The 26,122-nt window shown below is 39.5% G+C and overlaps 1 protein-coding gene across 1 annotated transcript in view; it reads right to left on the reverse strand.

The window, feature by feature from the left end:
• The window catches only part of ATAD2 (ATPase family AAA domain containing 2), a 48,079-nt gene that overhangs the window by 20,682 nt on the left and 1,275 nt on the right, over nt 1–26,122 (reverse strand). The window contains exons 2-14 of the mRNA XM_083359701.1: nt 20,173–20,324; nt 18,672–18,721; nt 17,115–17,283; nt 15,740–15,836; nt 14,576–14,660; nt 13,841–13,951; nt 13,007–13,124; nt 12,213–12,320; nt 11,829–11,937; nt 11,486–11,601; nt 9,181–9,355; nt 9,017–9,105; nt 4,877–5,036 (exon numbers count right to left, since the gene is read on the reverse strand). Coding sequence (XP_083215827.1) covers nt 4,877–5,036; nt 9,017–9,105; nt 9,181–9,355; nt 11,486–11,601; nt 11,829–11,937; nt 12,213–12,320; nt 13,007–13,124; nt 13,841–13,951; nt 14,576–14,660; nt 15,740–15,836; nt 17,115–17,283; nt 18,672–18,721; nt 20,173–20,324 — 1,539 coding nt within the window. The remainder of the gene's footprint in view (nt 1–4,876; nt 5,037–9,016; nt 9,106–9,180; nt 9,356–11,485; nt 11,602–11,828; nt 11,938–12,212; nt 12,321–13,006; nt 13,125–13,840; nt 13,952–14,575; nt 14,661–15,739; nt 15,837–17,114; nt 17,284–18,671; nt 18,722–20,172; nt 20,325–26,122) is intronic.

Consider the following 26,122-nt stretch of genomic DNA (forward strand, 5'->3'; position numbering starts at 1 on the left):
TAGGATTACTCTTCCTCTAGGAGGCAGGGGGAAGATCCCTTTGAGCAACCAATTTAAGAAAAACGTGCAGTGGATCTAGTCAACTGGCAGCACACCAAAGAAGGCAGAAGAGAATGCAGAGCAATAGCACTTATATACCGCTCCACTGTGCTTTCCAGCAATTTCAGAGCGGTTTCAATGTCAGCATAACCTTTCTTTCTTGATTTATGATGATTGACCAAATGGAAAATAAGAGAACAGGAAATATATTTATTAGATGCAAGAAACACATATAAAAGTACAGCATTATAAATTATTGGAATATCCAAAAATTGGAAAAAACTATTATGCATCAGCACAACAGAAAAAAGAGGAGTAGCTTTATATATTAAAGAGACAATAAATTTGAAAATGGTGTATTCAGATGAAGAAGGAAGAATTTTAATGGTAGAGATTTATCTGCATCAAAAGCAAATATTAGTGGCAATTTATGCACCGAATAATAATCAAGAAAATTTTTTATAAAAACTTACATAGAAAAATAATAGAAATAGAGTATTAAAATGTTTGCTTACTAGGAGATTTCAATGCAATAACAGATGGAAACATTGATTATAAAAGTAACAAAACAGGGAAAAATGGTAGAGGAAGATTACCTAAGACATTCTTTGATATGGCGGAGGAAATTGGAATTCAAGATGTTTGGAGGGAAGTGAATCCACAAAAATAGCAATATACTTTTTACTCAAATAGTCAGAAATCTTGGTCAAGAATTGATATGATTTGGATGACTGCCGATTTGAGAATGAATGTGCAGGACATTGAAATAGAAATAGGCATATGGGCAGATCATAATCCTTTGAAAATGACGTGGAAAGGAATACAAAAAAAGGCTAAGATGGACTTTAAATCGTTCCATATTAAAGGAAAAAGAATTTATAGTTAACAAAAAAAATAGAATTCTTCTTTAAAGAAAATAAAAAAGAAGATACTACGATACAAAATCTATGGGATACTGCCAAAGCATATTTTAGAGGTATAGCTATATCGTATATGGCACAGGTCGGCAACCCGCGGCTCCGGAGCCGCATGCGGCTCTTTGAGCCGGCCCATGCGGCTCCCAGGCCTCCTCCCTCTTGAAAAAAAAAATGGTACTAAAAAAACTTAATCAATTTAAACTTCTCACAAAAAAACTTGAAAAGTTTAAATTGATTGGTTGGTTTGTGGGACCGCCCACAAACCATTTGTGGGCTACCCACAAACCTTTGTTTTTTTACTGGCAGAGTGGAGGAAGAGAGGAAGAAGTAAAACGTAAGTAGATCTGCTTCTCCCCCCCCCCTGTTCCCTCTCGTCGCCGGGGCTAGCAGCCCCGACGAGCAAGAAGGCGCGCTTCGCCCGCCCCCCCGTTGGCTCCTCGTCGCTGGGGCTGAGAGCCCCGGCAAGCGAAAGCCGTGCTTCGCCCGCCCGCCCCCCATTGGCTCCTCGTCGCCGGGGCTGAGAGCCCCGGCAAGCGAAAGCCGCGCTTCGCCCGCCCGCCCCCTCCCCGTTGGCTCCTCTTCGGCGGTGCTGAGAGCCCCGCCGAGTGAAAGCCGCGCTTCGCCCGCCCGCCCCCTCCCCGTTGGCTCCTCTTCGGCGGTGCTGAGAGCCCCGCCGAGTGAAAGCCGCGCTTCGCCCGCCCGCCCCCCATTGGCTCCTCGTCGCCGGGGCTGAGAGCCCCGGCAAGCGAAAGCCGCGCTTCGCCCGCCCGCCCCCCGTTGGCTCCTCGTCGCCGGGGCTGAGAGCCCCACAAAGTGAAAGCCGCGCTTCGCCCGCCCGCCATTGGCTCCTCGTTGCCGGGGCTGAGAGCCCCGGCAAGCGAAAGCCGCGCTTCGCCCGCCCGCCCCCTCCCCGTTGGCTCCTCTTCGGCGGTGCTGAGAGCCCCGCCGAGTGAAAGCCGCGCTTCGCCCGCCCGCCCGCCTCCCCGTTGGCTCCTCGTCGGCGGAGCTGAGAGCCCCGCCGAGCGAAAGCCGCGCTTCGCCCACCCGCCCCCTCCCCGTTGGCTCCTCGTCGCCGGGGCTGAGAGCCCCGCCGAGCGAAAGCCGCGCTTCGCCCGCCCGCCCCCCTGTTGCCTCCTCGTTGCCGGGGCTGTGCGCGCTTCCCCACCTTCCCTCTCGGCGCCAGGGCTGTGCGCACTTCCGCACCTTCCCTCTCGTCGCCGGGGCTTGCAAAACGGCGGATCGAGCCTCTGCCGGCAGACACGCTTGCAGAACGGCGGATCGAGCCTCTGCCGCGCACAGCCCCGGCGACGAGAGGGAAGGTGGGGAAGCGCGCACAGCCCCGGCGACGAGAGGGAAGGTGGGGAAGCGCGCACAGCCCCGGCGACGAGAGGGAAGGGGGGGAAGCGCGCACAGCCCTGGCGACGAGAGGGAAGGGGGGGAAGCGCGCACAGCCCCGGCGACGAGAGGGAAGGGGGGGAAGCGCGCACAGCCCCGGCGACGAGAGGGAAGTGGGGGAAGCGCGCACAGCCCCGGCGACGAGAGGGAAGGGGGGGAAGCGCGCACAGCCCCGGCGACGAGAGGGAAGGGGGGGAAGCGTGCACAGCCCCGGCGACGAGAGGGAAGGGGGGGAAGCGCGCACAGCCCCGGCGACGAGAGGGAACGGGGGGAAGCGCGCACAGCCCCGGCGACGAGAAGGAAGGGGGGGAAGCGCGCACAGCCCTGCCCCCATCCACCTCCAGTATGGATGGCTCTGCCAAAAGAAAAGCAGCCGAAGCAAGCCTCCCATTGAGAGAATGGGGCGGCGGAGGCTTGCAAAACGGCGGATCCAGCCTCTGCCGGCAGCGGAGGCTTGCAGAACGGCGGATCGGGCCTCTGCCGGTGGCGGAAGCTTGCAGAACGGCGGATCGAGCCTCTGCCGGCGGCGGAGGCTTGCAGAACGGCGGATCGAGCCTCTGCCAGCGGCAGAGGCTGGATCCGCGCTCTGCAAGCCTCTGCCGCCGGCAGAGGCTCGATCCGCCATTCTGCAAGCGTGTCTGCCGGCAAAGGCTCGATCCGCCGTTTTGCAAGCCGCTGGCAGAGGCTGGATCCGCCGTTTTGCAAGCCTCCGCCGCCCCATTCTCTCAATGGGAGGCTTGCTTCGGCTGCTTTTCTTTTGGCAGAGCCATCCATACTGGAGGTGGATGGGGGCAGGGCTTGTGCACGTTTTGCCTAGTTTTGCGCATGCGCGTGCCTGCATGCACGCGCGCGCACATTTTGCGGCTCCCACTTTTTTGTGTTTGTGACGGAACCGGTTCTGAGTGGCTCTTTGCCTTTTTCCGGTTGCCGACCCCTGGTATATGGCAAGGAAAAATAAACAGAGAAAACAGCAATATGTATTATTTAAAAAAGGAAATATATTTATTAGAAACACAGTAATATCTCACTCTGAACAACCCCAATTTGCTCCTTTTGTTATAATAATTATAGACATCCAGTTCAATTCAAATGAATGCTGTACATTCCAGTCCCTAACTGAAAGACTGATTTAGACACAGCTGCTCTGTATGCCTAATGTTTATTGCTCTATATCAGGGGTGTCAAACTCAATTTCATTGAGGGCTGCATCAGCATTGCAGTTGCCCTTGGCGGGCCAGGCGGGTGTGGCCAGGGTGGGTGTGGCCTACTGGGTGGGCGTGGCCAGCTCTACATCATTCGCATCAAGGGTGCCAATGGGGGCCTGGGCAGGAGTGGGACAGATCTGAGGGTCTCTGGCAGAAGATGGGGCTGGGGCAAGTGCCAAGGCATGGTCCACTGGAGGAGCCTCACTGTTCCTCTCAGGCCTTGGGGGGGGGGGTTGGACGGTGGCGCGGAGGTTAAATGCCCAGCCCAGCCATCAAGAACCCACGGCACTAAGCCCAGCTCCACTTCCCCAAGGTGGCGCACCCAGCTGCACTTGCCTCCTCCTCAAGGCTGCTGCTGCTGTGCTTGCTCTCCTTAGCCAGGTTGCTCATGATGGGTACGAGGGCAATGTCAAGAGGGAGGCCCACTCCCTCTCCATGGGAGGAGACCTGGCTTTGTATCCAAAGCTTCCTTAGCAATAGGATGGGAGACCCCCCAGGATAGGCAAGGAGGAGGGGGCAAGGGGATGGTGAAAGGGCAGCAGGGCAGGACTTCCCTCAGACCCTCCCTCCTTCCTTCCTTCCAAGAACAGAGTGGTAGGAAAATATTTGAGATGAGGGAGGGAGAAAAACAGGCAAGAAACACAGCTAGGGAAGTGTCATCCTTCGTAAGGAACGAAGAAATGCACCATCGCCTGGGAGTGGCCAGCACACGGCCTTCACCTACTTCACATATCCGGCTTGGTGGGCTATGGGGGAGGGGATGCCATGAGCAGCATGAGAGTCGATGTTACCTGCGCAATGCTGCCCAGCCTGCCCGGTTTTGGCAGGCAGTGGGGCACTTTCCTGACAGTGCTGAGAGGCTGAGCCGGGTGGCATGAATCTGAAGAGAAGCGCAACGCTGCCCAGGCCCTAGCCTGCCCAAAGTAGGCAGGGCCATGTGTTGGCCACTTCCAGGCGATGGTGCATTTCTTCATTCCTCACAAAGGGTGATACCTCCCCAGCGTGCGCCCAGTGGGTAGTGCCAACACGGCATGGGCCAGTCCCTCACTGTTTCCAGCCGGCCTTGTGGAACTAAGACTGAATGCATTTCAGCATAGATGGCCACCACGAAATTGTACATTGGCTTCAGGCTGGCCTGGGCCGGGGCCAAGGCAGCGGGGGCTGTTCCCTCACTGTTTCCAGGATGGCTTCGCGGGCCACATGAAACCACTTCGCGGGCCGGATCTGGCCCCCAGGCCTTGTGTTTGACATGTCTGCTCTATATAATGCTCCAGTGTGGTAAGCCGAAGCTAATTATTCATAAGTAGTGGAATTTCTTACCTCTTTATCTGGTAACGTAAATAGGAATTCTCTGTCAAAACGTCCAGGTCTTCTCAAAGCAGGATCTATGGAATCCAATCTGTTTGTAGCACCGATCACCACAATCTCACCTCTATTGTCTAAGCCATCCATCAATGCGAGCAACGTAGACACAATTGAGCTTCAAAACAAAATTTTAAAATGTGTTATCCTTTACATGGTAGAATCCACAAGACTTATTTTAAATGTCTGAAAAAAGTGATTTTAGAGCAAGTCCTCACAATCCTTTTCAGACTGAGGACTATGTTTTGCTTAACCTGGCACATCAGAAGTACTGTCTTCGAAAAAAAGGCCAGGACATAAAGCAAAAGCATAAAATACACATAAAACTGGTACCAATAAATAAATATTGTTCATATGATTATTAATTACATGGTTCATCTTCAAGCATTGCAGGAATGGTCCTCGATGCAGTGCTGATGTCACTGGAGGCTGTGAGGGTCTCGTTGAGGAGAAACTGACTTTTGCTTAACCCTGAACAAGACAGAGCAGCTCTGGATTTTGCCCTTTCCTGAACCAGGAGTCCTTGCTCCCACTCATGCATGATTAGGCACTCCTTGCTTGAATTAATGCAATATGCTTTACATGGGGGCTGCCCTTGAACACTACTCTAAAACTACAAATGGTCCATAATACAGCAACATGGACAGAATTGGTGTTCCTAAGTTTGCCCATGTTACACCTTTTTGTGCAAGCTGCACTGGCTCCCAGTTTCTTTCCGGGTGCAATTCAAGCTAGCAATAGCACTTAAGACTTATATACCACTTCACAGTGCTTTACAGCCCTCTCTTAAGTGGCTTAGAGTCAGCATATTGCCCCCAACAAGATGCTGGTTATCATCTTTAAAGCCCTACATGGGACCTGGGTTATTTGTGGGACTGCCTTTCCCTAAGAATATCAGCCTGTTCCAGATTGGATAAGGTAGGCATCCTTGAGATCTCTTCCCTGAAATCCTGACCTAGCGGGACCTCAGAAGCCTGCCTTTTCCACGGCTGCCCCTACCTTATGAATACCCTTTCCCTGGCAATTCTGCAGGGCCCCTGCCTTTTATCTCTTCAGAAGGCCCGGCTTTTCACCCAGGTGCTGGGATAAGACAGGACAGGATGGAATGAGCATAATTAAAGCTGGCTGTGGAGCATCCTACGGAGATGCTTAGGCGCTTAGGCTTTTGATTGACTGGTGGTTATGTTTTAGAGTTATTGGGTTTTATTGCTGTTGTGAATTGCCTAGGGTTGCTTAATAGGAACAGGTACGCACACCTTTAAAAGCAATAAACAAACGTGTTTCTGGAAGTGTGTTATCTATAACAAAAAGAATTTTTTTCTGGACACAATCCAGCCCCAAAAGAGACAAACAACCTTCACAACAGCTGAGTTAGTCCCTCCAGGACAGGGATAGGCAACCTCGGCTCTTTTATGACCCGTGGACTTCAGCTGGCTCAGGAATTCTGGGAGTTGAAGTCCACGAGTCATAAAAGAGCCGAGGTTGCCTACCCCTGCTCCAGGAAGATTTTTTTTACATTTTTTGCAGCTCATTTTTGCATTTCTACATTACTAACAAATTGGTGTAGAAAACTGCATTTTAATCATTTTTGAAGAATAGATATACATAAAAGCTTGTATGAAACTGCAGGATTTCACTTTTTTTGGTATATATTTTATTAGAATTTTTTTTCTTTAACATAACATAAATCATTATAAAACAGAATGTTGTCTGGGTGGCATTTATAAAACAATCCTTAACAGTTAATTTCTATAATCTATATTCCATCTGTTAATTTCATTTGATTTCCCCTATCCCTAGCGTATCGTCCATTGAAAAACATTAGATTAAAGCAATTTTGTTTGTTTAACAACAGTTAAATATATAATCTCAATGGTCCTATATATCGTTTTAGTTGCCTTATCGTAAATCCTGTCACTATATTTATTTCAGTTTATTTCCCCCCCCAAAAAAGAAAAAAACATTTACAAATAACAGTCTTTTTCTAACACTCAACTATATTTACGTTGATGGATTTCATCTTTTTTTTCTCCCTTCATGCAAACCTTCTCATACTTTTTTATTTCCCAATCAATGTAAAAATATAAAAAAGGAAAAAAACAAAAAAAAACAAGAACAACTTATTTCTCCTTTTACATTCTAAATGTTCTTACAAATAACAATCATTTCAACATTCAGCTATATTTACATTTATGAATTTAGTTGTTTTTATATATATAAACCCTTTATACTTTTATTTCTTAATAGAGACAAAAGAGAGGCAAATATTATTATTATTTATTTATTATTTATTGGGACTTATATGCCGCCATATCTCCCGAAGGACTCAGGGCAGCTAACAATAAAACACAATAATACAAATGTTAAAAAAAAGATTAAACTAACAAGCCCTAGTGATAAAATATTAAAAACACAAAATTAAAGAGGGAAAGAAAAAAAAGAAAAAAACGAAGAGAAAAAAGAGGGATATGCATTTCTTCCAGTTCAAAATATATCCATTTCCTCAATTTCCACTCTTCTCAACCTATACTAAAAATATATTTAATCTATTTAAACTTTAAACATTCCCTTTAGTATTTCCAGTCATCTAATCCTCTAAAACTCATTTAAAACATATCTTTTATATTTTATTCCTGTTTAAATCGTTCCAACATGAAAGAATAAAACAAAAAAGCAAAAGGGAAAGGGGGAAAAAATCCCTCTAAAAGTAATATATTTCAAGATTTTCCCGTTATTCAGCCAAATTCAAACATATGTATCTTCTTTCCCCTATATTCCAAATTGTTTAGACATTAAAATATTTCCCTTTTTGAATTAAGTCATGTTTTTTTTATATAGTTCCATCCTCCAGTCTCCTTCCTCAGGGCTAGATTTAATCATCTCTGCTATCTTCTCCTGCAGAAGTTCTTGAAATGAAGTTAAGTTGAAAGTAACTTGGTTCATACTCTCAAGGTTCTTCTGCATTATCTTGTAGTTTAAGGTCATTGTCCTTTGGAAGCTTCGCTGCTTACTATATATCTTTTGTAGAGTAAGCATTTTGATCTTTTGCATTTTGATTCATCCTCTCAAAATTATTTTGCATCTCTATGTAGTTTATTGTCCTTTGAAGTAGTTGTTGCTCATCGCATACTTCTTTTTGTAACGTACTCATTGTTTCAGCCATGTTATTGTTTACACAGGTACAGTTTAATAGCTTAAGAGTTCAAAGACAAAAGAAAATAAGGAAAAAAAAGAGATCCTCATCCGCCAGCAGGTGTCAGCATTTACTCATTTATCATGTCTTTCTGTTTGTTCCGTCTCCAAAAAAATAAAAAAGGCACCACCCAAACAAAATCTCTTCAGAGATTTTATCTTGGGGTTTCTTCTTCAGGAAAAGTAGATAGGATAAAGAAAATCAATATTCTTACCCAGATTCAAGCATGCTGTTTATTATTCGCTTATCTGATCGCTTTGACCCGTTGGTATTTCAGCTGTGACTGGACACGACGTTAGCCAGCCTTTTCTTCTGTTGCTTTTTGGGAGGGTTCTCCTGGGTTGTTCGGAGAGATTGCCGTGTCTCCTAGATCCCTGGAATTTCCTTCCTTCAGTCCACCCCTCCAGGGTGGATTCTGGCCCCTTAGGGTCCCCAACAAAAAGAAATTTCAGCCGGAGGATCAGGGTCTCCGGCTGGCTCACTGAACACCGGAACAGGAAGTCTCAGGATTTCACTTTTTTAAAAAAAGACAGCTGAGGTACATTTCAGATCAGATTTTTTTTTCATAACACGGTAACAGAGAAACGCTAGAAAATATATAGCAATTTGCAGATGAAAGCCACCCCAGCTAAAATCTGCAAGATTTTCAGATATTTTACTTTCATGCATGATGTAATGAGTTTATCAAACATATGCCTATTACTTGATCAAAAGTAGTTATTTATGTTGGCAAATAACTAAATACTATCTTTCCTTGCTTATTTAACTGTTTCTGTCCTAATTTTCTCAAAATAGAATGGTTCCAAGGCTCAGCTTACCCTTTACAATCTTTTGAATTGAACCCATCATACTGAAGTTCAAAGAAATTTTGACAAGCTATAGTTTTTTAATTACAAGCAACATACCTGTGAATCTGATCTTGTCTGCTGGACCGTACAGGAGCAAGGCCATCAATCTCATCAAAGAATATAATTGAAGGACGCATCTGAAAGGCCTAAAAAGACAAATTCAAATTAATTATGATTCAAATAGCTATGCAGAACACAAGATACAAAGAAAGCAAACTTACCTGATCAAACAGCAGACGAAGCTGTCGCTCAGATTCGCCCACCCATTTACTGAGACAATCAGCACCTTTTCTCATAAAAAAAGCTATTCTTCTGTCTCCTTGACTGCACTCATTGGCAAGTGCCCTGGCAACAAGAGTTTTTCCAGTACCTGGTGGACCGTAGAAAAGGCAGCCCCTGGAAGAATTCAAACTTGCAGTTAAAGTAATTATTTTAGCATACTCCACCTAATCACTTTTAAGACTTTGGCAACCAGATTTTTAAGAAAAACCTACAAGCAGCACATAAAAGATACAGAGCTTACTACACTGATGTTCTTAGTGATCAGTATTGGTGCCTATGAATTTGGAGGTATGAGCATGCTAATTAAGAATCCTATCCTCAATGGTAACAAACTGCAGCCGGCTCAGGGCATTTTCTCACAAACACAAGAATGTCTTCCTCACTATTGCTCCAGCTATTTTCCAGAAGTTACTCATCTTAACTGAAGGAAATCTCACTTCTTGTTTTGAACTTTAAAAGTTTCTGGAAAACCACAAACCAATTGTGGAACAGTCAGTCACGTTTGTTTTTTTATCATATTTATATAGCACCCATCTCACAAGGGTGACTCTGGGCAGCGCATAATGAACAGATAAAACCACATATAAAAAAATAACCAAGATAGGCAATATATAAAAGAACAAATCAATACTAGATAGCTTAGCAATCTTGACGTAGAAAGAATAAAAAAACCAATTCAGAAATGGAGCTGAGTATGTCTCCATTCATAAATTTCCCAGAACGCTAGATTTTACATATATGTAATTGGGAAGTCTCGGAATTTCTCCACTTGAAATTCCATAGGGCATCTGAATATTGTACTTTAAGGATCTATAAATTTTCTGTAACAGATCTCCAAACTTCTGGGTTCTAAATTAACAAGCCAAATATTATGGGCAAGTTTTTGTTCATGATTATGGACTCAAATGCTCTGTTGAATAGTTTTCTGTGAATTTCCTCTCGTATGAGGTAAGAACTCAAGAGGTGGCAACCATGCCTTTGGACACTAAAGTAACAGTCTCTTTGTTAAAATTACAGAAAGGATCATGAAAGCTGAGAAATTTAGAACAACAGGACTGTATATGCTACCAAGAATAAAGAAGATGGCAATTTTAATCATCTTTATCTTACATATTTCATTTCAATTTTTTAAAATGTGTGTCTTTGCTATCCCTTCTCTTAGTACTAATGCACAGGAAGTTATTAAAAAAAATTAAATTCTCAAATCAGCTTCACAGTTGCAGTAAGCATGGCCCTGAAGAGTATATTGTTGTTGTTGTTATTATACTCCAGATTTTAAATTTTTAGTGATCTGAATGCTTTGCAGTGTTAACGTCCTGTTGAAATAACCTGCAGGTTTTTGATATGCATTCTTATCTGATTTCAGGAGTTCTAAGAGCAGATGCAGACATGACAGAATGAACTGAAACCAAAATTTATCAATTGGCTGCACTATTTAATGAATCTCTATGGCTCTTCAGAAGGATGCAATATGAATGGATTTCCCACTCAAGGATAAATAAATGTGCAAACATAATAGAAACCAACAACCTATTTATTTAAGCAATCAGAGATTGTCTCCAACAATTAAGCTAATAAAAAATAAAAATAAAAGGGAGCTTGCAAAACTTCTAGAGGAATGTTTTAGGTGATGCTGATTCAACTAAAGCTATTCTGAACAGTTTTCTGACAAAGGCTGTAAACAAATGCAAAACTCATACATAGCATTTAGGACTACTCTTTGGTCCAGATTTTTTTAATGGTTATTTTCTCCTATATTTTGTGCTTTTGTGTTGGCTACTATATTTACATTCTCTTAGCTCCAATAATTACTTCAATTTTTAACCTCTGTAAATAATGCATTCCCCAATTCTTAATTTGGTTTTTCTTAGTTAGGACTTGTTTATATTCTGCATTATCTCTTGTGGAAGTCTGACTATAATACAGTAATTTGAAATTACAAAACTTTACACAAAAATAATTCAAGGACACTTTCAGGTTCCTTTTAAGGTTTGGATACTTCTTAATATAATATAGTATAAATTAACATAATAAAAACTTAGAACACATGTATATTTTTGTAAACTGCTATGACTATAGTAAACCTTGTCAGTTTTAACATGCTAGACAAATTGATCCAAACAGTGCATCAAAGTGATTATTAAGAAATTATCTTGCCTAAAGATCTTAAGAAACTATCCCAAGAAAGTCCAAATTTTAAAAAGATTTTAACATCCAATAAAAGGAAATAGTTTGAAGTACTACCTTGGAGGCTGAATCTTGAATCTCTCAAATACTTCTGGATAAAGTAGTGGGAAAACTACCATCTCCTTTAAAGCTGAAATATGATCAGAAAGTCCACCCACATTATCAAATCGTACCTAAAAAGGGAGACAGTTGACAAATGAAAATCATAAAAATCATAGCCAAAATAAAGGCTGAAGGTTAGCTATGCAATCCTTACAAGTGTCATTTAAGTTATTACCAATATGTAAAGAACATCTCAATCTATATGGTGTCTAGCAGTCAACAATAACTTGATATCATACAATTAATCAACAATAAAAATACATTAAAAATATCAGAAAGTAAGACATCAAATCCTTACTGAAGTGTCTATTTGCATTGGATCAACATCAGCCAAGCTTGCTCCAATTTTCATTCGATCTCTGTGGATTCCCTTCAACTCATCTTTTTGAAAATTTAGTGGAAGGCACCTAGTTTGGGAATTAAGTTATTGAAAGTGCTGAAGTAGAAAGTACCATTTAATTTAGCCAAAATTTAAAACCATGAAAAGCAAATAGATGTAGCTTCTTATTTAATGTTAAATTTGAAAACTTGTTTTACATAGCAATGACTATACAATTCCAATGTGACAAACAACTGTTAAATCCTGGTAGCATTTAATTATGGAAAGCTAGAATTTACCATTCCCCCCCCCCACTCAATGTAATCTCTGGGGGAAAAAACACTACCCACTTTGAATAAATACCTGCTCAGTGCTTTGTTGCGACTTCTTTTCCTACGTCTCTCAAAGCGTTCTTCATCATCAGATGAAGACGAAGTTGTGGAATCACTATTATGAATTGCATGCTTTCGCCTATTTTTTTAAAAAAATAAGTATGAAAATGCATGTTGTGCAAGTATTAATATATTAGTAAATATATGCTGAATATGAGTAGATATGAGTGGTTGAGCTGAGTAAAAAAAAGGGTGGAAGAATAAGGAGGGGATATAGTTAAATCCATGTCGGATTTCCTCCATAAATCTAAAATGGCTGAATACAGTCATGGTTAGTGACATAGACTGACAAGCAAAGCATAATTTTAATTTAAACTAACAAACTGATATTTGACACTGTATAATATGTAAACCAAGTTATCAAATCTCTCTTGAAAACAATATTATGAGGACATACATGTAGTTGTCACTCAGCATAATGGAGCTGAATAAGGAAACAAGTCCTCAAAAATCTTGAAAAATCTAAAAGATACTATTTTCAAGATTCAAACAAAGCCAGTATATTTCTTCCTAATATATGCTGATTGGTGTGTTTACAAATATAGGTAGTCCTCAATTTTTAACCATTTTTAGCAACCATTTGAAGTTACAATGGCATTGAAAAAAGTGACTTAAAACCACTGCAGTGTCCCCATGGTCACAAGCTCAGACAGTAAAGTTTATTCTATAATAAACTATAATTAACTTTTGCTAAATTAATTACAGGGTACAAGCAATATATGAAGCATTGCTGCTACTGTATATCTTGCACACACAAAAACATACCTATTTATTTTTTTACAGAAAGGGCTCCGTGGTCTTGCAGGACTAAAGGGGAAACCTTGTCTTACTGGAGAGGCTGCATCATCATAAAATAATTTAGGCTTCTTCGGATGCCTGGGCTCTGTTAACAATATCATACATTTTTTTTAAAAAAAAAGAGGTTAATATTCTCACTTCTACAATAGATAATCAAAGTAGACCACAACCTAATTCTTGGTAAGCTAGAAAAATGAGGGAAAGACAGCAAATCATGTAGCAAATCATTTGTTTACGAAAAGCCAAACATGCTTAATTTTAACTTGTACAAAGTTTTTTTTATTGAAAAGTTTTACAATACATTTTTTAATACAACCCCCCTCCCCTCTCCCCGACTTCCCAGAGCAAAATACAGGGTATAAAAATACAAACAAACATAATCTAAAATATGCAAACAACAATAAAATATTAAATTCTATCGCACTTTAACTCTTGGTAAAACTTGTACAAAGTTTTTGTTAACTTCGTTCCTGAAAGACATTCAGAAATTAAATCTAGGAAGCATTGGCTGAAAAGTTACACAATAAAGATGTACAGCTGCATGAAATGTTAAGATGACAGTCCCACCCAAAGCAAAACAAAAACAGATTTATAGCACTGAGAAACTTTTCCACGTAATATATTCACAACCACAACGAGATGAGCTGGATTTTTTTTTTAAAAAAAATTCAGAATGTTTTTTAAAACTTCCAACCAAGCAGTACAAAGTAACAATTAAATGGATTCTAGAAATAAGGCTAGATGGTACAATTACAGAACTGAGCCAAATAGATTTTTTGATCTTGAAAATTTGTAACCTACTTTCTGGTGAGGCTTGATAACGTACAACAGTTTTTCGCTGCCGGAGATCATAGCGCTTTTGGTTTTCTTCTCCATCTTCATCTTCATGGTCCTCAACTTCTTCTGAAGATTCTACTTAAAATAAATTGTTCTAACTTTAATAAAGGTTCTGAACCTATAACAAATTTTACAATTGCCCTATGTAATTTTATTACCTATTTTGGCTAGGAACATACACATTATCAGTTTTATTTTTTCATTACAAAATTCAGCTTTCAATGCCCAAATCAAACCAGATCTAATTTGAAGCTATCTCAAGGCTTTAATAAAGATCTGAAGGAAACAGAGATAATCTCAAACTTTGGAAGAAGGTAATAGCAAACACCTTTGAAAATGTTGCCCCTATCGCTGAAAAAAAAAACAACACCCAACAACTGCAAGGACCTGGTCCAGGCATTTGCCAACAGTCAAAACTGACTTGAAAACAGGTGTAATTACACATATGCAAAAATGAAATATAATAGTGAATCCTGTGAGGATCACCAGGGGTTAAGCTGAAAACTCTAATCAATTCGTAAGAGCAGTTATAATGGCTGGATCAAGACTTAGTCTATATTCCTACAGAAGCTAACCAAACATTTCTTAGAAGTTTCAACGAAAACATCTTTCATTCATTTACCCACAAGTATATCCTTCACTCTTTACCCACACTTCAAATTTTCATATATAACAGCATAGTAAAAACAGCACAATAACCTGCACTTCCATCCTGATTGTCAGAGGTTTCTTCATCAGTCCTTTGGATAGCTGGCTTTCCTCTGGAGTACATATCAAGGTTTCCCTGGAAATAGTATAAAAGCTCACTCGAGTAATCCGCCATTACATGATGCTTCTATGTCAATTTCAATAGATACAGTAAATGGAATCAGAATATTGGACTGTGCAAATCTGCTGAAAAAGATACGGTACTTCATAATGTATAGATGCACACCTTTCTCAGCTATATTTGTCTCACACAACTGCTTTTGAAACCACTACTGGTTGCCTGCACATGCGTTTGTCCTGATCTAGTTTGAGGATGCAGACAGCTCACAGCCAATTCCATGGCCTTACAAATAGCACTTCTAGTTTAATGATTTTTTTGGGGAAAATATCTCCTGTTGTTATAAAGCGGACCTTAGAATTACCGTATTTTTTGGACCATAAGACGCACTTTTTTCCCCAAAAGTGGGGGGGAAAACAAGGGTGCGTCTTATGGTCCGAAGGTGATCCGTATGGCCAGCCCCAACCTTCGCAAGTGGAAAGCAAGGGAGATTGCCAGGAGCACAAATCGGCACGTGCTGAGAAACGCTGATCTCACGCTCCTGCACTCTCCCTCGCTCGGTTTCAGCTTCCCTTGCTACAAGAGAAAGCAGGCTGAAACGGAGTGACGGAGATTGCCAGGAATGCGAATCGGCTGATCTCACGCTGCTGCAATCTGCCTCGTTTCAGCCTGCTTTCTCTTGTAGCAAGGGAAGCTGAAACCGAGCGAGGGAGTTCGCATTTCTGGCAAACTCCCTCGCTCTGTTTCAGCTTGCTTTCTGCAAGAGAAAGCCGGGCTGCAGGGCCGCCTCCGCGGGTACTGCTCTAATGCAGAGAGGGAAGGACAAAGAGGGAGGGAGGGAGGGAGGGAAGGAAGGAAGGAAGGGACAATGGGAGAGGGAGGGAGAGAAAGAGAGAGAGAGAGAAAGAGAGGGAGAGAGAGAGAAGGAGAAAGAATTTTTTTTCTTGTTTTCCTGCTCTAAAAACTGGGTGCGTCTTATGGTCCGGTGAGTCTTATGGTCCGAAAAATATGGTACTTAGAATTTGTTCAGGTTATGTTCAAACATCAAAGCAAAAGCAATAAAAATATTGGTGCCTCCACAATGAATGTATACTTACTCCTTTTCTACCATTGAATACCCCAAGATCTTCCATCATTCGTCTACGGCGCATCTTCTTCATATCATCCATTTTTTGTAGCACAGCTTCTGCAGTACTGACAAAAAGTATGCAACAAATAATTAAGCAAAACAATATTAACAAAGACTCAATTGAACAAAGAATGCCACAATACTGTATCTTCAGTTCATAGTAAGGTCGAACTATTAATAAATGCAGGTCCAATCCTGCGTACATCAACAGGCAAGCAATAAGGCCCCTATTTTGTTTGTTTCTTTGTTCATTTGTATGCTGCCCATCCCAGAAGGTTTGCCCATTTTCCTTACTCTTGGAGCTCCTTCTATTATATCATAACAAAACAAAACAAATACAAAATTTCCTACCATTTTGGAGTGAAAAAAAGAAAAGCTAGAATTGTAGTGCAGGTGTATGTAATATTTTCCAAAAGGGGTATATTTGGAATTTTGAGAGTACGTGGTAGTACTCTCAGAGAATGATTATTATGGCGGGTATGGTTAATCATAAACACTCATTTACCAGAAAACAAATAATGTGGATCTGCAAAACTCAGGGACATTCCCCAGAAAAGCATTAATCAATAGATAATGGGAGAATATTCCAGAGTTATCCAGAATATTCCATGCTTAAAGTAGCAAAACAGGTATTGGTGTTTGCTATGCAGCATTCCAGCATCATATTGGTTTTATTTTATTAGAAGCTTATTTTACTTAGTTGGTGTAAGGATCTACTACATCAAACAAAGTATCTTGTCAAAAATCGATACCCATAGGCACCATTACAGGTAGTCCTTGACTTTATGACCATAACTGAGTCCAAAACTTGTTTCTATGTGACAGTTGCTAAGTGGAATTTTGCCCCATTTTACGACTTTTTTTGCCACAATTGTTAATCACTGCAGCTTTTAAATTAGTCACACAGATGTTAAATGAATCTGGCTTCCCCATTGCCTTTACTTGTCACAAAAGTGGATCACACAAACCCAGGACTCTGTAACAGTCATAAATATGAAGCAGCACCCAAGCGGCCAAACTTTGATCATGTGACCATGGGGATGCTGCAAGTCACTTTTTCAGTGATGCTGTAACTTCGGACAGTAACTTCGAACAGTCATTAAATGAACTGTTGCATGTCAAACACTACCTGTATTTAGCTCTTAAAAGTGTCTGTTCAAAAAGCAAAGAATTGCCCCTAGAAGCATAGCTCTGCCCCTACACGTGTTCTGACCTTATTCAGTTTGTGGTCTTCCAAACTTCCAATATGCAAAAAGGAAGAACTGTTAATCAACTGGAGCTTCTTATTTTTTTTTATAGAAGTAATCATTTATGAAGGCAATAAAAAGATAAAACAGCCTTACTTTGTAATTAGTCTGTCAAACAGAACCGACTGGTTCATAGTACTATAGCGACTTTGTCTAATTCTGCGACTGCGACGAACTTCAACATCCCCATTTTCTTCCGCAACGTGTTCTTCAGGCTTCCCATCTACTCCTTCGTTCAGGGACCTGGTTACAGGAACTACAGATCCTAAAGTAAAATAAAGAACTTTTGTCTGCTGCACTTAGCATGTTTCCTAAATTAAGGATCATCTCAATTAAATTCCACTTCACTTTCAATCTGTATGTTGAGATATTTTTTAAAATTGTGTTTATGTCTTCAAGGATACAGCTCCCCAACATAACTGAATTGCCTTTAAATATGACAAGCATCCCCCACTCATATATCCTCATCTATGTAATAAATTAGTAACATCTCAGTTTAAAAGTAACTTTCTCAATGCAAACAATGGAGTTATTCATCTCACTGAAGTAACTTTGTATCTAAAAGAATACACTTCTTTTCAAGTCCCTTTTTTCTACTGCACGCTTCTACCTACCTAACCTTTCACAAAGCTGACTTATCCTGATTGGGGAAAAAAATCTTGAATGGCACAGCAGAGAGCATTAAAGGTTGCCATGGTTATGGGAAATCAGAAAACTTTAGGAGCAATCACTTAGATATGAGCCGAAATGGTATAGGGTTTCCTGCCTGAGCAGGGGGTTGGACTGGATGACCTCCAAGGTCCCTTCCAACATTATATTATTATTATTATTATTATTAGTAGTAGTAGTAGTAGTAGTAGTAGTAGTAGGTTGAAGAGCACTGGGCCCAGAACAGAGCCCTGGAGCGCCCCACTATACACTTCCCTCCATGTAGATGCAGTTCCATTGAGGACCACACGCTGAGCACGGATTGTCAGCCAGCTACGAATCCATTTGGTGTTGATGCTGTGTAACTCACATTTTTCTATCTTATCAAGTAGTAGGTTGCAGTCTACTTTATCAAATGACTTACTGAAGTCCAAGTAAATTATTTGAGAGGACAAAAAGGAAACACACTTAACCTGTCACCCAAAAATATGAATAGCATGGAGATTGATCCAATGCACTGATAAGTTTATTAAAAATTCTGAAGCCACATTTTGGCACAAACAAATCCCAAGAGGTTTTTGGCTAATTTTCAGATTTCAGATGAAACAACATCCTGTTGAGCAGAGTGACAAGGTTGAGGTATAAATGTTCCTTGTCTCCCTCTGCAGTGCCAGGGGCATATCCTTCCCTTTTTCAGCCATTGCTATCAAATCTTTCCGGAGGCTTCCTTTCCTCCTTTGCCACCCAACCTCTGTCTGGAAAAATCAACCTTTATATTTCATACAAACTAAAATACTGGAAACGTGCATTTCCCCCCAGTTTTAACATGGTTCAACAGGAATAGAATGTTTTGCACATTACAAACTTCCAGCCAGGGCCACCTTTGTAAAAGCAAATCCAAGGATGATTTGTATAAATGACAGTTCTCTAAATCAGAAATTTCAATTTATTTGAATCTCTGTAGCCTATCCACATCCAACAGAATGTGTATTTTACTAGATTTACCTTCTTCACCATCTTCATTCTTTCCACCTGCCTGCATTCTAGCCAGTTGTCTGCACAGAAGCAAAGATAACAAGATTTTTATCAGCTTGACATCCAATGTATGGCTTTCATTTGGGTCAGTACTAGAATGAGATTTAGTATCAGAAGAATCAAGTGGACTTAACAACAAAATGGCTTGTGCTGTTCCTGTTTTAGTTTCTATACACTCCCGTCAGTTTCTGTATACCTCTTTACTACCTCCTTACTCACTAGCTATAATTATTCCATTTTTTTATTTGCTTTGTTACCTTGTCTCTACTATACTTAGACTTACTATCTGATTATCTGGTGTTAACCACCTCAGTTTATCTGGGTGTCAGTTGCTGGAAAGGATGTATTCTGGTCTTTCCTTCTTAGCTTTTTTAGTGTCACTTTTGAATGCTGTGTAAATGTTGTTTATATGTATTAATGGCTGATTTGTCTGAATGCCAAGCTAAGAGGAATTCCCTAGTATTTCATTCAATGTCACAACACTTCTTCTGTCTATAGTATTGAAAGAATTCATGGCAGCAGTACCCATACTTGCTAGCACTGACATTACCTAGTTGGGTAATGAAATATCTGCAAGCAAACAGCCAAGCTCAGAGTACTAAGGACTCTACAATTCATTTGTCGGCTACATATATTCTCTTCTACTGTCTATTCTTGGAGAATCTATCAATGCTTTTATAAATTTCAAATTGGATTATTCCAGTGGTTGCGTGGAGCTACAAATATTCTATTCCCTATTAGTTCATTTTTAAGGTCAAATCCAATTTATGGCTAATTATGGTTAATTGGCTGTACTGATACCACAGTTTGTTTGGCTATGCTGATACCATGGTTTGTTGGGAAAAAAAGTGAGCTTTATACACAAAGTAAAGCCTTGAGGATAGGGTACACAGAAAAAGATCAGGCACAAATCATGAATAAACTGTACCTTCCTATCTACATAATACACCAACCACAGCTGCAATTATTAAAAACATGTATGTTGCTTTCAAACTGATTTATTTCTATAAATCAAACTATTTGCAGAATTCATTTATATTATCATAAACATCCCCACCACTACTACTTTAGAGTTCAAAAATGTTCTGTGAATTCAATCAATTTATATTGAACTATATGCTCATGCATAGGACCCGGTGTTTCTTTTCTCAAAGTTTCCTCACCACTGGAGTTCAAACTGATAGTAACCAAGAACATAAACATAATAGAATTTCCTTTTAATCTGCTGGTTTTCCAAACATCCTTTTAAAACATTTGTGCTTTTCTAAGTTATTATAAACACTCGTTGGAATACATTATATATATATATATATATATATATATATATATAATTTCTGTAGACTTTTCTTAGAACATAGGTAGGTTTTTAATCAGAAAATGATTATTTCCAAGCCCTATAACATTGCTGAGCTATAAAAGATCCAAGTACAACATAATTTTACCAAGAGATCTGTAAAAGAAAAAGAAATACCTTGTAAAGTGTTTCCTGTTAATCCCATTTTCACTCAGTGTTGACATCTTTTTGTCAAAGCTAGGGTCTGAATAATGTTGATTATTTTTCCTCATAGATCTCAACGCATGCTGTCTTGTGAAATGTTCACATTGTTTGTCTGAAGAGAACTCCTGAAGCAACACGATAAGGATAATTAAAAATGCATATTTAATCACATTCTAACTCTGATGTGTAACTCATTTCTATTTGAAATATTTACGCACATTAATTCTGATTTAATACTTCTATGAGTTATTAAAACAAAGTAAAGATAGAGAAGTGATCCCTCAAATGATCATGTCTTAAACTACTTAACTTTTAAAAGACAAAAACAAAATTAAGTTGTAAATATACATTCACAACTCCAGTATACTCCAGTATTTCCATAAGTATTCTTATAAAATTATCCAAAAATTCATTAAATAAGGAGACAATTTATATTTCTGTCTTATGGCCTGCTGAATGTGGAACCAGTCACTAAGGATGGTTCAGGACAGGTAAAAATGATTCATTAAAAGCAAGTTCAATAACCATAGAATATACATAGAATGAAGGCTACTGCTAAGCTTGTAAGCCGCCCTGAGTCTTCGGAGAAGGGCGGGATATAAATGGAATTAAAATAAAATAAATAAAATAAACCAATATAGAACCTTTAATTTCATATTCTTGCAGAACATTTGGTTTCCATCTATCACACATATGTAAACACATTATCTGAGAATATGACAACTTATTTTATATTTGTAATTCACTTTTGTATTCGAACTACACTATCCAACCATTCTGAACTACCTCTTGTTTCATAAGCATACATACATAAACACATAAGTTATGACCATTTGTTGTGCCTCATGAACGGCTGGCAGGGAATGCCTAGTCAGCAGGAACACAGCTAGGATTAGTTTGGGCTGCAGCTGCAGCTTTACCAGGGCCAATACACATGGGACAGCAACGGCAGCAGAGTGGAAGGAGGCCAAAAGGGCTAGATTTGGGGGGGGGGGAGGAAGAGAGGCAGAAAGGGAATTAAAGAGTAGACAATCCCTTACCTTACTAAGACTCGAAGATGTCTTTTTTCAATAAAGTGACTAAGATATCATTCTTTGATAAAGTGACTAAACTAATAGACCAGCAAAATACTGTGGACGTAGTATACTTAGACTTCAGTAAGGTATTTGATAAGGTAGACCACAACCTACTCCTTGGTAAACTAGAAAAAGGTGGAATAGAGACGTCACCACCAGATGGACCTGTAGCTGATCAACCGTACTCAACAAGTAGTCCTCAATGGCACTACATCCACATGGAGAGAAATATGCAGTGGGGTACGATAAGGTTCCGTCTTAGGCCCAGTACTTTTCAATATCATCAATGACTTAGATGAGGGAATTGAAGGGGAACTCATCCAATTTATTTTATTTTTATTTTATTGGATTTATATAACGCCCTTTCCCGAAGGACTCAGGGCGGTTTGCAGGGTATTTAAAACAAAGATCAAAGATCAAAAATCAATTTAAAAACAATTTGCAGATGACACCAAACTGGCAGGAGTAGCCAACACCTGAAGAAAAACTCAGGATCCAAAAAGATCTTGACAGACTTGAACAATGGGCCCTATCCAACAAAATGAGTTTCAGTGTGGAGAAAAGCAAAGTTTTACATTTAGGCAGGAAAAATCAAAGTTACAAGTACAGACTGGGCGAGACCTGGCTTAAAAACAGTAACTGTGAGAGAGACCTTAATGGACGATCACTTGACCATGAGCTAGCAATGTGCAGCAGCAGCCAAAAAAGCTAATGTAATCCTGGCTTGTATAAACAGAGGCATAGAATCAAGGTCATGCGAAGTATTAGTACCACTTTATAAAATCCTAGTAAGACCACACCTGGAATACTGCAGCCAATTTTGGTCACCGTATCACAAAAAGATGTTGAGAGTTTGGGAAAAATTCAGAGAAGAAAGAGCAACTAAGATGATCAAAGGCCTGGAGACTAAAACATATGAAAATGGCTGTGGGACTTGGGTTTGGCTAGTCTAAAGAAAAGAAGAAACAGGCGACATGATAGCAGTATTCCAGTATTTGAGGGGCTGCCATAAAGATGAGGGGGTCACATTATTCTCCAAAGCAGGACAGGGCAGGACAAGAAACAATGGTTGGAAACTGATCAAAGAAAGAAGCAACCTAGCATTAAGGAGAAACTTCCTGACACTGAGGACAATTAACCAGTGGAACAGCTTGTCTCCAGAAATTGTGGGCACCACAGAAGGTTTTTAAGAAGAGGCTAGACCAGGGGTGTCAAACTGCCAGCCCACAGGCCTGATGTGTCATGCCAAAACCGCACCTACCCTAGCTCCGGCAATGGGGAAAAAGTCGCGATACGTCGTGACACGTCACAAGACATTACGAGTTTGACACCCCTGGGCTAGACAGTCATTTTTCTGAGATGGTAGGCTCTCCTGCTTAAGGGGGGGGGGGGGTTGGATTAAAAGACCTCCAAGGTCCCTTCTAATTCTATTCTATTATTATTATGGGAAATACCAAGCCAGGAATGAATTGATGTGAGCCCTTGGCTAGTGACCAGTGGGATTCATTTGACAATACAGGTAGTCCTCGACTTACAACAGTTTATTTAGTGGCCATTTGAAGTTACGGCACTAAAAAAAGTAACGTATGACTATTTTTCACACTTATAACCGTTGCAGCATCCATATGATCATATGATTTACATTTGGATGCTTGACAACTGGTACTTATTTGACAGTTGCAATGTCCTGGAGTCATGTGATCACCTTTTACTACCTACTGACAAGCTGCCAATGGGGAAGCCAGATTCATGTAACTATGTTATTAATTTAACATCTGCAGTGATTCACCTAACAAATGTGGCAAGAAAAGTCATAAATTGGGGGAAAAATCACCTAACAATTTTCTCACCTAGCAACATAAATTCTGGGCTCAACTGTGTTCGTAAATCGAGGATTACCTGTAGCCAATGGGACTGCTCTGCACTTTACAGCCACAATGCTTAGCAAGGGAAATTCCAGTCCCAATAGCCACTGTACAGGTGAGTAACCTATTTTCATTGCATTCACATTTTTTCTCCTGAAAGATCCCCAACTCATTCATAGCCAATACAGAAGTCAAATTAATTTTTTGACTTTTGACATTCATCCCTTGCAACAGATCAGAGGACACACTTTGTTTCTACCAGCATTGATACACCTTGAAATCTTTCTATTCATGGTACCATGGTGGAAATGTTCACATAGCCTCTCATTTCACTTTGTGGAAAATGGGAAGTTACTAGTTTTTAAATTAATGATAATGAGCTTTAGCGTCCTTTTCCCCAATTCACATAATATGGTGCAATGCAATAAATAAGTCAGTGTGTTGTCAACTGCCAGATTTCTGATAAGGAAATGTTCAGAAACTAAATTGAAACAAGCTCGGAAAGCAAACCACTGCCAAAAAAGTAGTCAGCAGTATTAAACTGTGAGAAATGCCCCTGACTAAAAAGAAAAAGAAAGCACAACAGCAGAAGACACTACAACTCCATTTACTACTTTTTGATCAAAAACTGCTTCAGATTTAGTACATTATTTAGCTATATCAGCAAGCTAATTATTCAGAAAATATATCTATTTGAATGAGCTCAGAAGAGTTCTTTAGATAGTATCTCTATGTACTATCTCTTGTGTACATACTTATATTTTCATTCATATTTTATGGTGGCTTCTCTGATACACTGTTCAAATATGCTTGACCACTTTTATACTTTATGAATTAGAGAAGCTGCTTAAATTACTTTTTAAAGATAAGGGACTAGAAGCTTCTAGTTAATATCTATGTTTCTAGAATATTGCCAACTGAACAATTAAAATTTGGATTTAAATTTGATTCATAAATTTTCCCATCTCAGGCATGTTTAGTTTCTGTTGCATTTAACAATTATACTTTTTCATAATTACAAACCATTTTTCATTTAAAGTAAGCATAGTATTATGTTGTTTTATGAAATCTATTTCTGACTATAACATTTTTCTAGAGAATGATATAGTACTACACAATTTTCTGCTTTTTTTTTACTCTATTGCTCTTCAGTCCTACTACTCAGAACAAGAACTTGTAGATTACCCAGTTTTCTGGAATAATCTCTCCCTAGAGGGAGATAGCAGACATATATTTTAATAACTTTAAAAATAAAATACAACAGTTGGAATATTTTCTACAATAGAAATATATTAAAATTATTTTAAAAAAATAAAATTTAATTAAAAAATTCAGAAATGAACGTATCTGTTAATTGTATGAGCAGTATTTAAAATTAATTTCCTGATTATGTTGTTTAATTTTACGTGTACCATTGCATATACATTACTGTTTAAGTCTGTTCATCTGAACTTTTTTCAAAATTTCACATATTGTGAATTTTTAATTAATTTGAACACTGTCATATTATAAGTTGCTGAAAATAAAGACCTTTAATCACAATGCTGTAAGTTGAATTCATTTTTCCAAATGTATAAATTTCTTGATTTTCTATCACTGTTACTTGTAATGTTTTAACATCAAACTCCATAGCAGATACTGTGAAAAGGAAAATATAAATACATAATACAATTTGACAACCTATGAGTGGGTATCAGAGACTGCAAGATAGAAACATATTTTGGCACTCTGAAAACAACGTAACCTTTTAGTGCTAGACGTTTACTTTCAGTATAGTGTGTACAAAATTGTAGCCTAATAAATTTATTATACAATTGTAGAGATCAGAATTCAACATCTTCTCCACAATTAAAACATGAGTCTATTTTGCAACTTCCATGAATTGTTAAGCCTAAATCAGCTGCTGTGATATGTACCTCAATGCATGAGGGAAAGTGGGTAGGTGAGAGTTCTTAAAAGCTGTAAAATAAGATTATTTATTTATTTATTTATTTATTTATTTTATATACCGCCCTTCTCCCGGAGATTAAATGTTAAGTGTGTTATTCTTGTGGGATGTTTTATAAGCCAATGTATCAAATTCTATTATATGCAATTATCCATCACAATAAGATTAATTAGCTATAATTGGCTGCTGCAATTGTTGGCTAACTAAATTATGTTTGCTGCTGTTTAGCACATCCTGGTGAAAACATTCATTTTTTTTAATGATTATCACAAATTTCCTGATGGAATAATAAAGTTCTAAACATACCAGTTCAGAGTCCATAGAGGCAATATTCCTGTTAGGTAAACAAGCTAAGATGTGTGTAGCCAATAAAACCCCAATTTGTATGACTAAAGACTCTTTAGTGATTTATGCAACTGAAACGACTGCAGCCAAAGGCACATTAATCATCACCCCTTTTGAAAACTAAATTCTTGATGAAAATTTACAATCCAGCTTAACATAAATATTGGATTCCTTGTTTTTTTTCTTCTATCCAACAGAAATATTTCATTTAAAACGAAGCTGAATCAAAAGGTGTCTAGCTGGATTCACCACTCCAGCTATTACCAAGTTGAAAAATTATGGCAGCGGATGGAATAGTTACAAAAATGCCAGCAAACAGAAAAATCAGTAAAAATTTCTAACCAAACAATTGCCAGCAAATCAACCCCACAGTAGTTAAGAAAATTGCAAGGTCAGTTATAGTCAGAAAAATGACCTTGATGGAAATATTAAAAATTAGCTATGCAAAGGGGCCGAAACTTTTTTTTTTAAGTCCAGAGAAAGAAGATAATATTCAGAAATAGCTCAAGCAGAAGCCTCCCCCATTCCTCACCATCACAACTGCAGGTTTCTGTTATTACAGCCTATGTCAATAAAATATAGTTCTAGTCTTACGGAGATAATTTCTAGAACTGGTCTACCTGGGAGAGGCTGACAGATATCAATATTTTCTCCCCCCCCCCCCGGTCAAAAAAAGGAGCCACGAATAG

This window comes from Vipera ursinii (assembly GCF_947247035.1).
Source record: "Vipera ursinii genome assembly, chromosome: 3".
Classification (NCBI taxonomy): Eukaryota; Metazoa; Chordata; class Lepidosauria; order Squamata; family Viperidae; genus Vipera; species Vipera ursinii.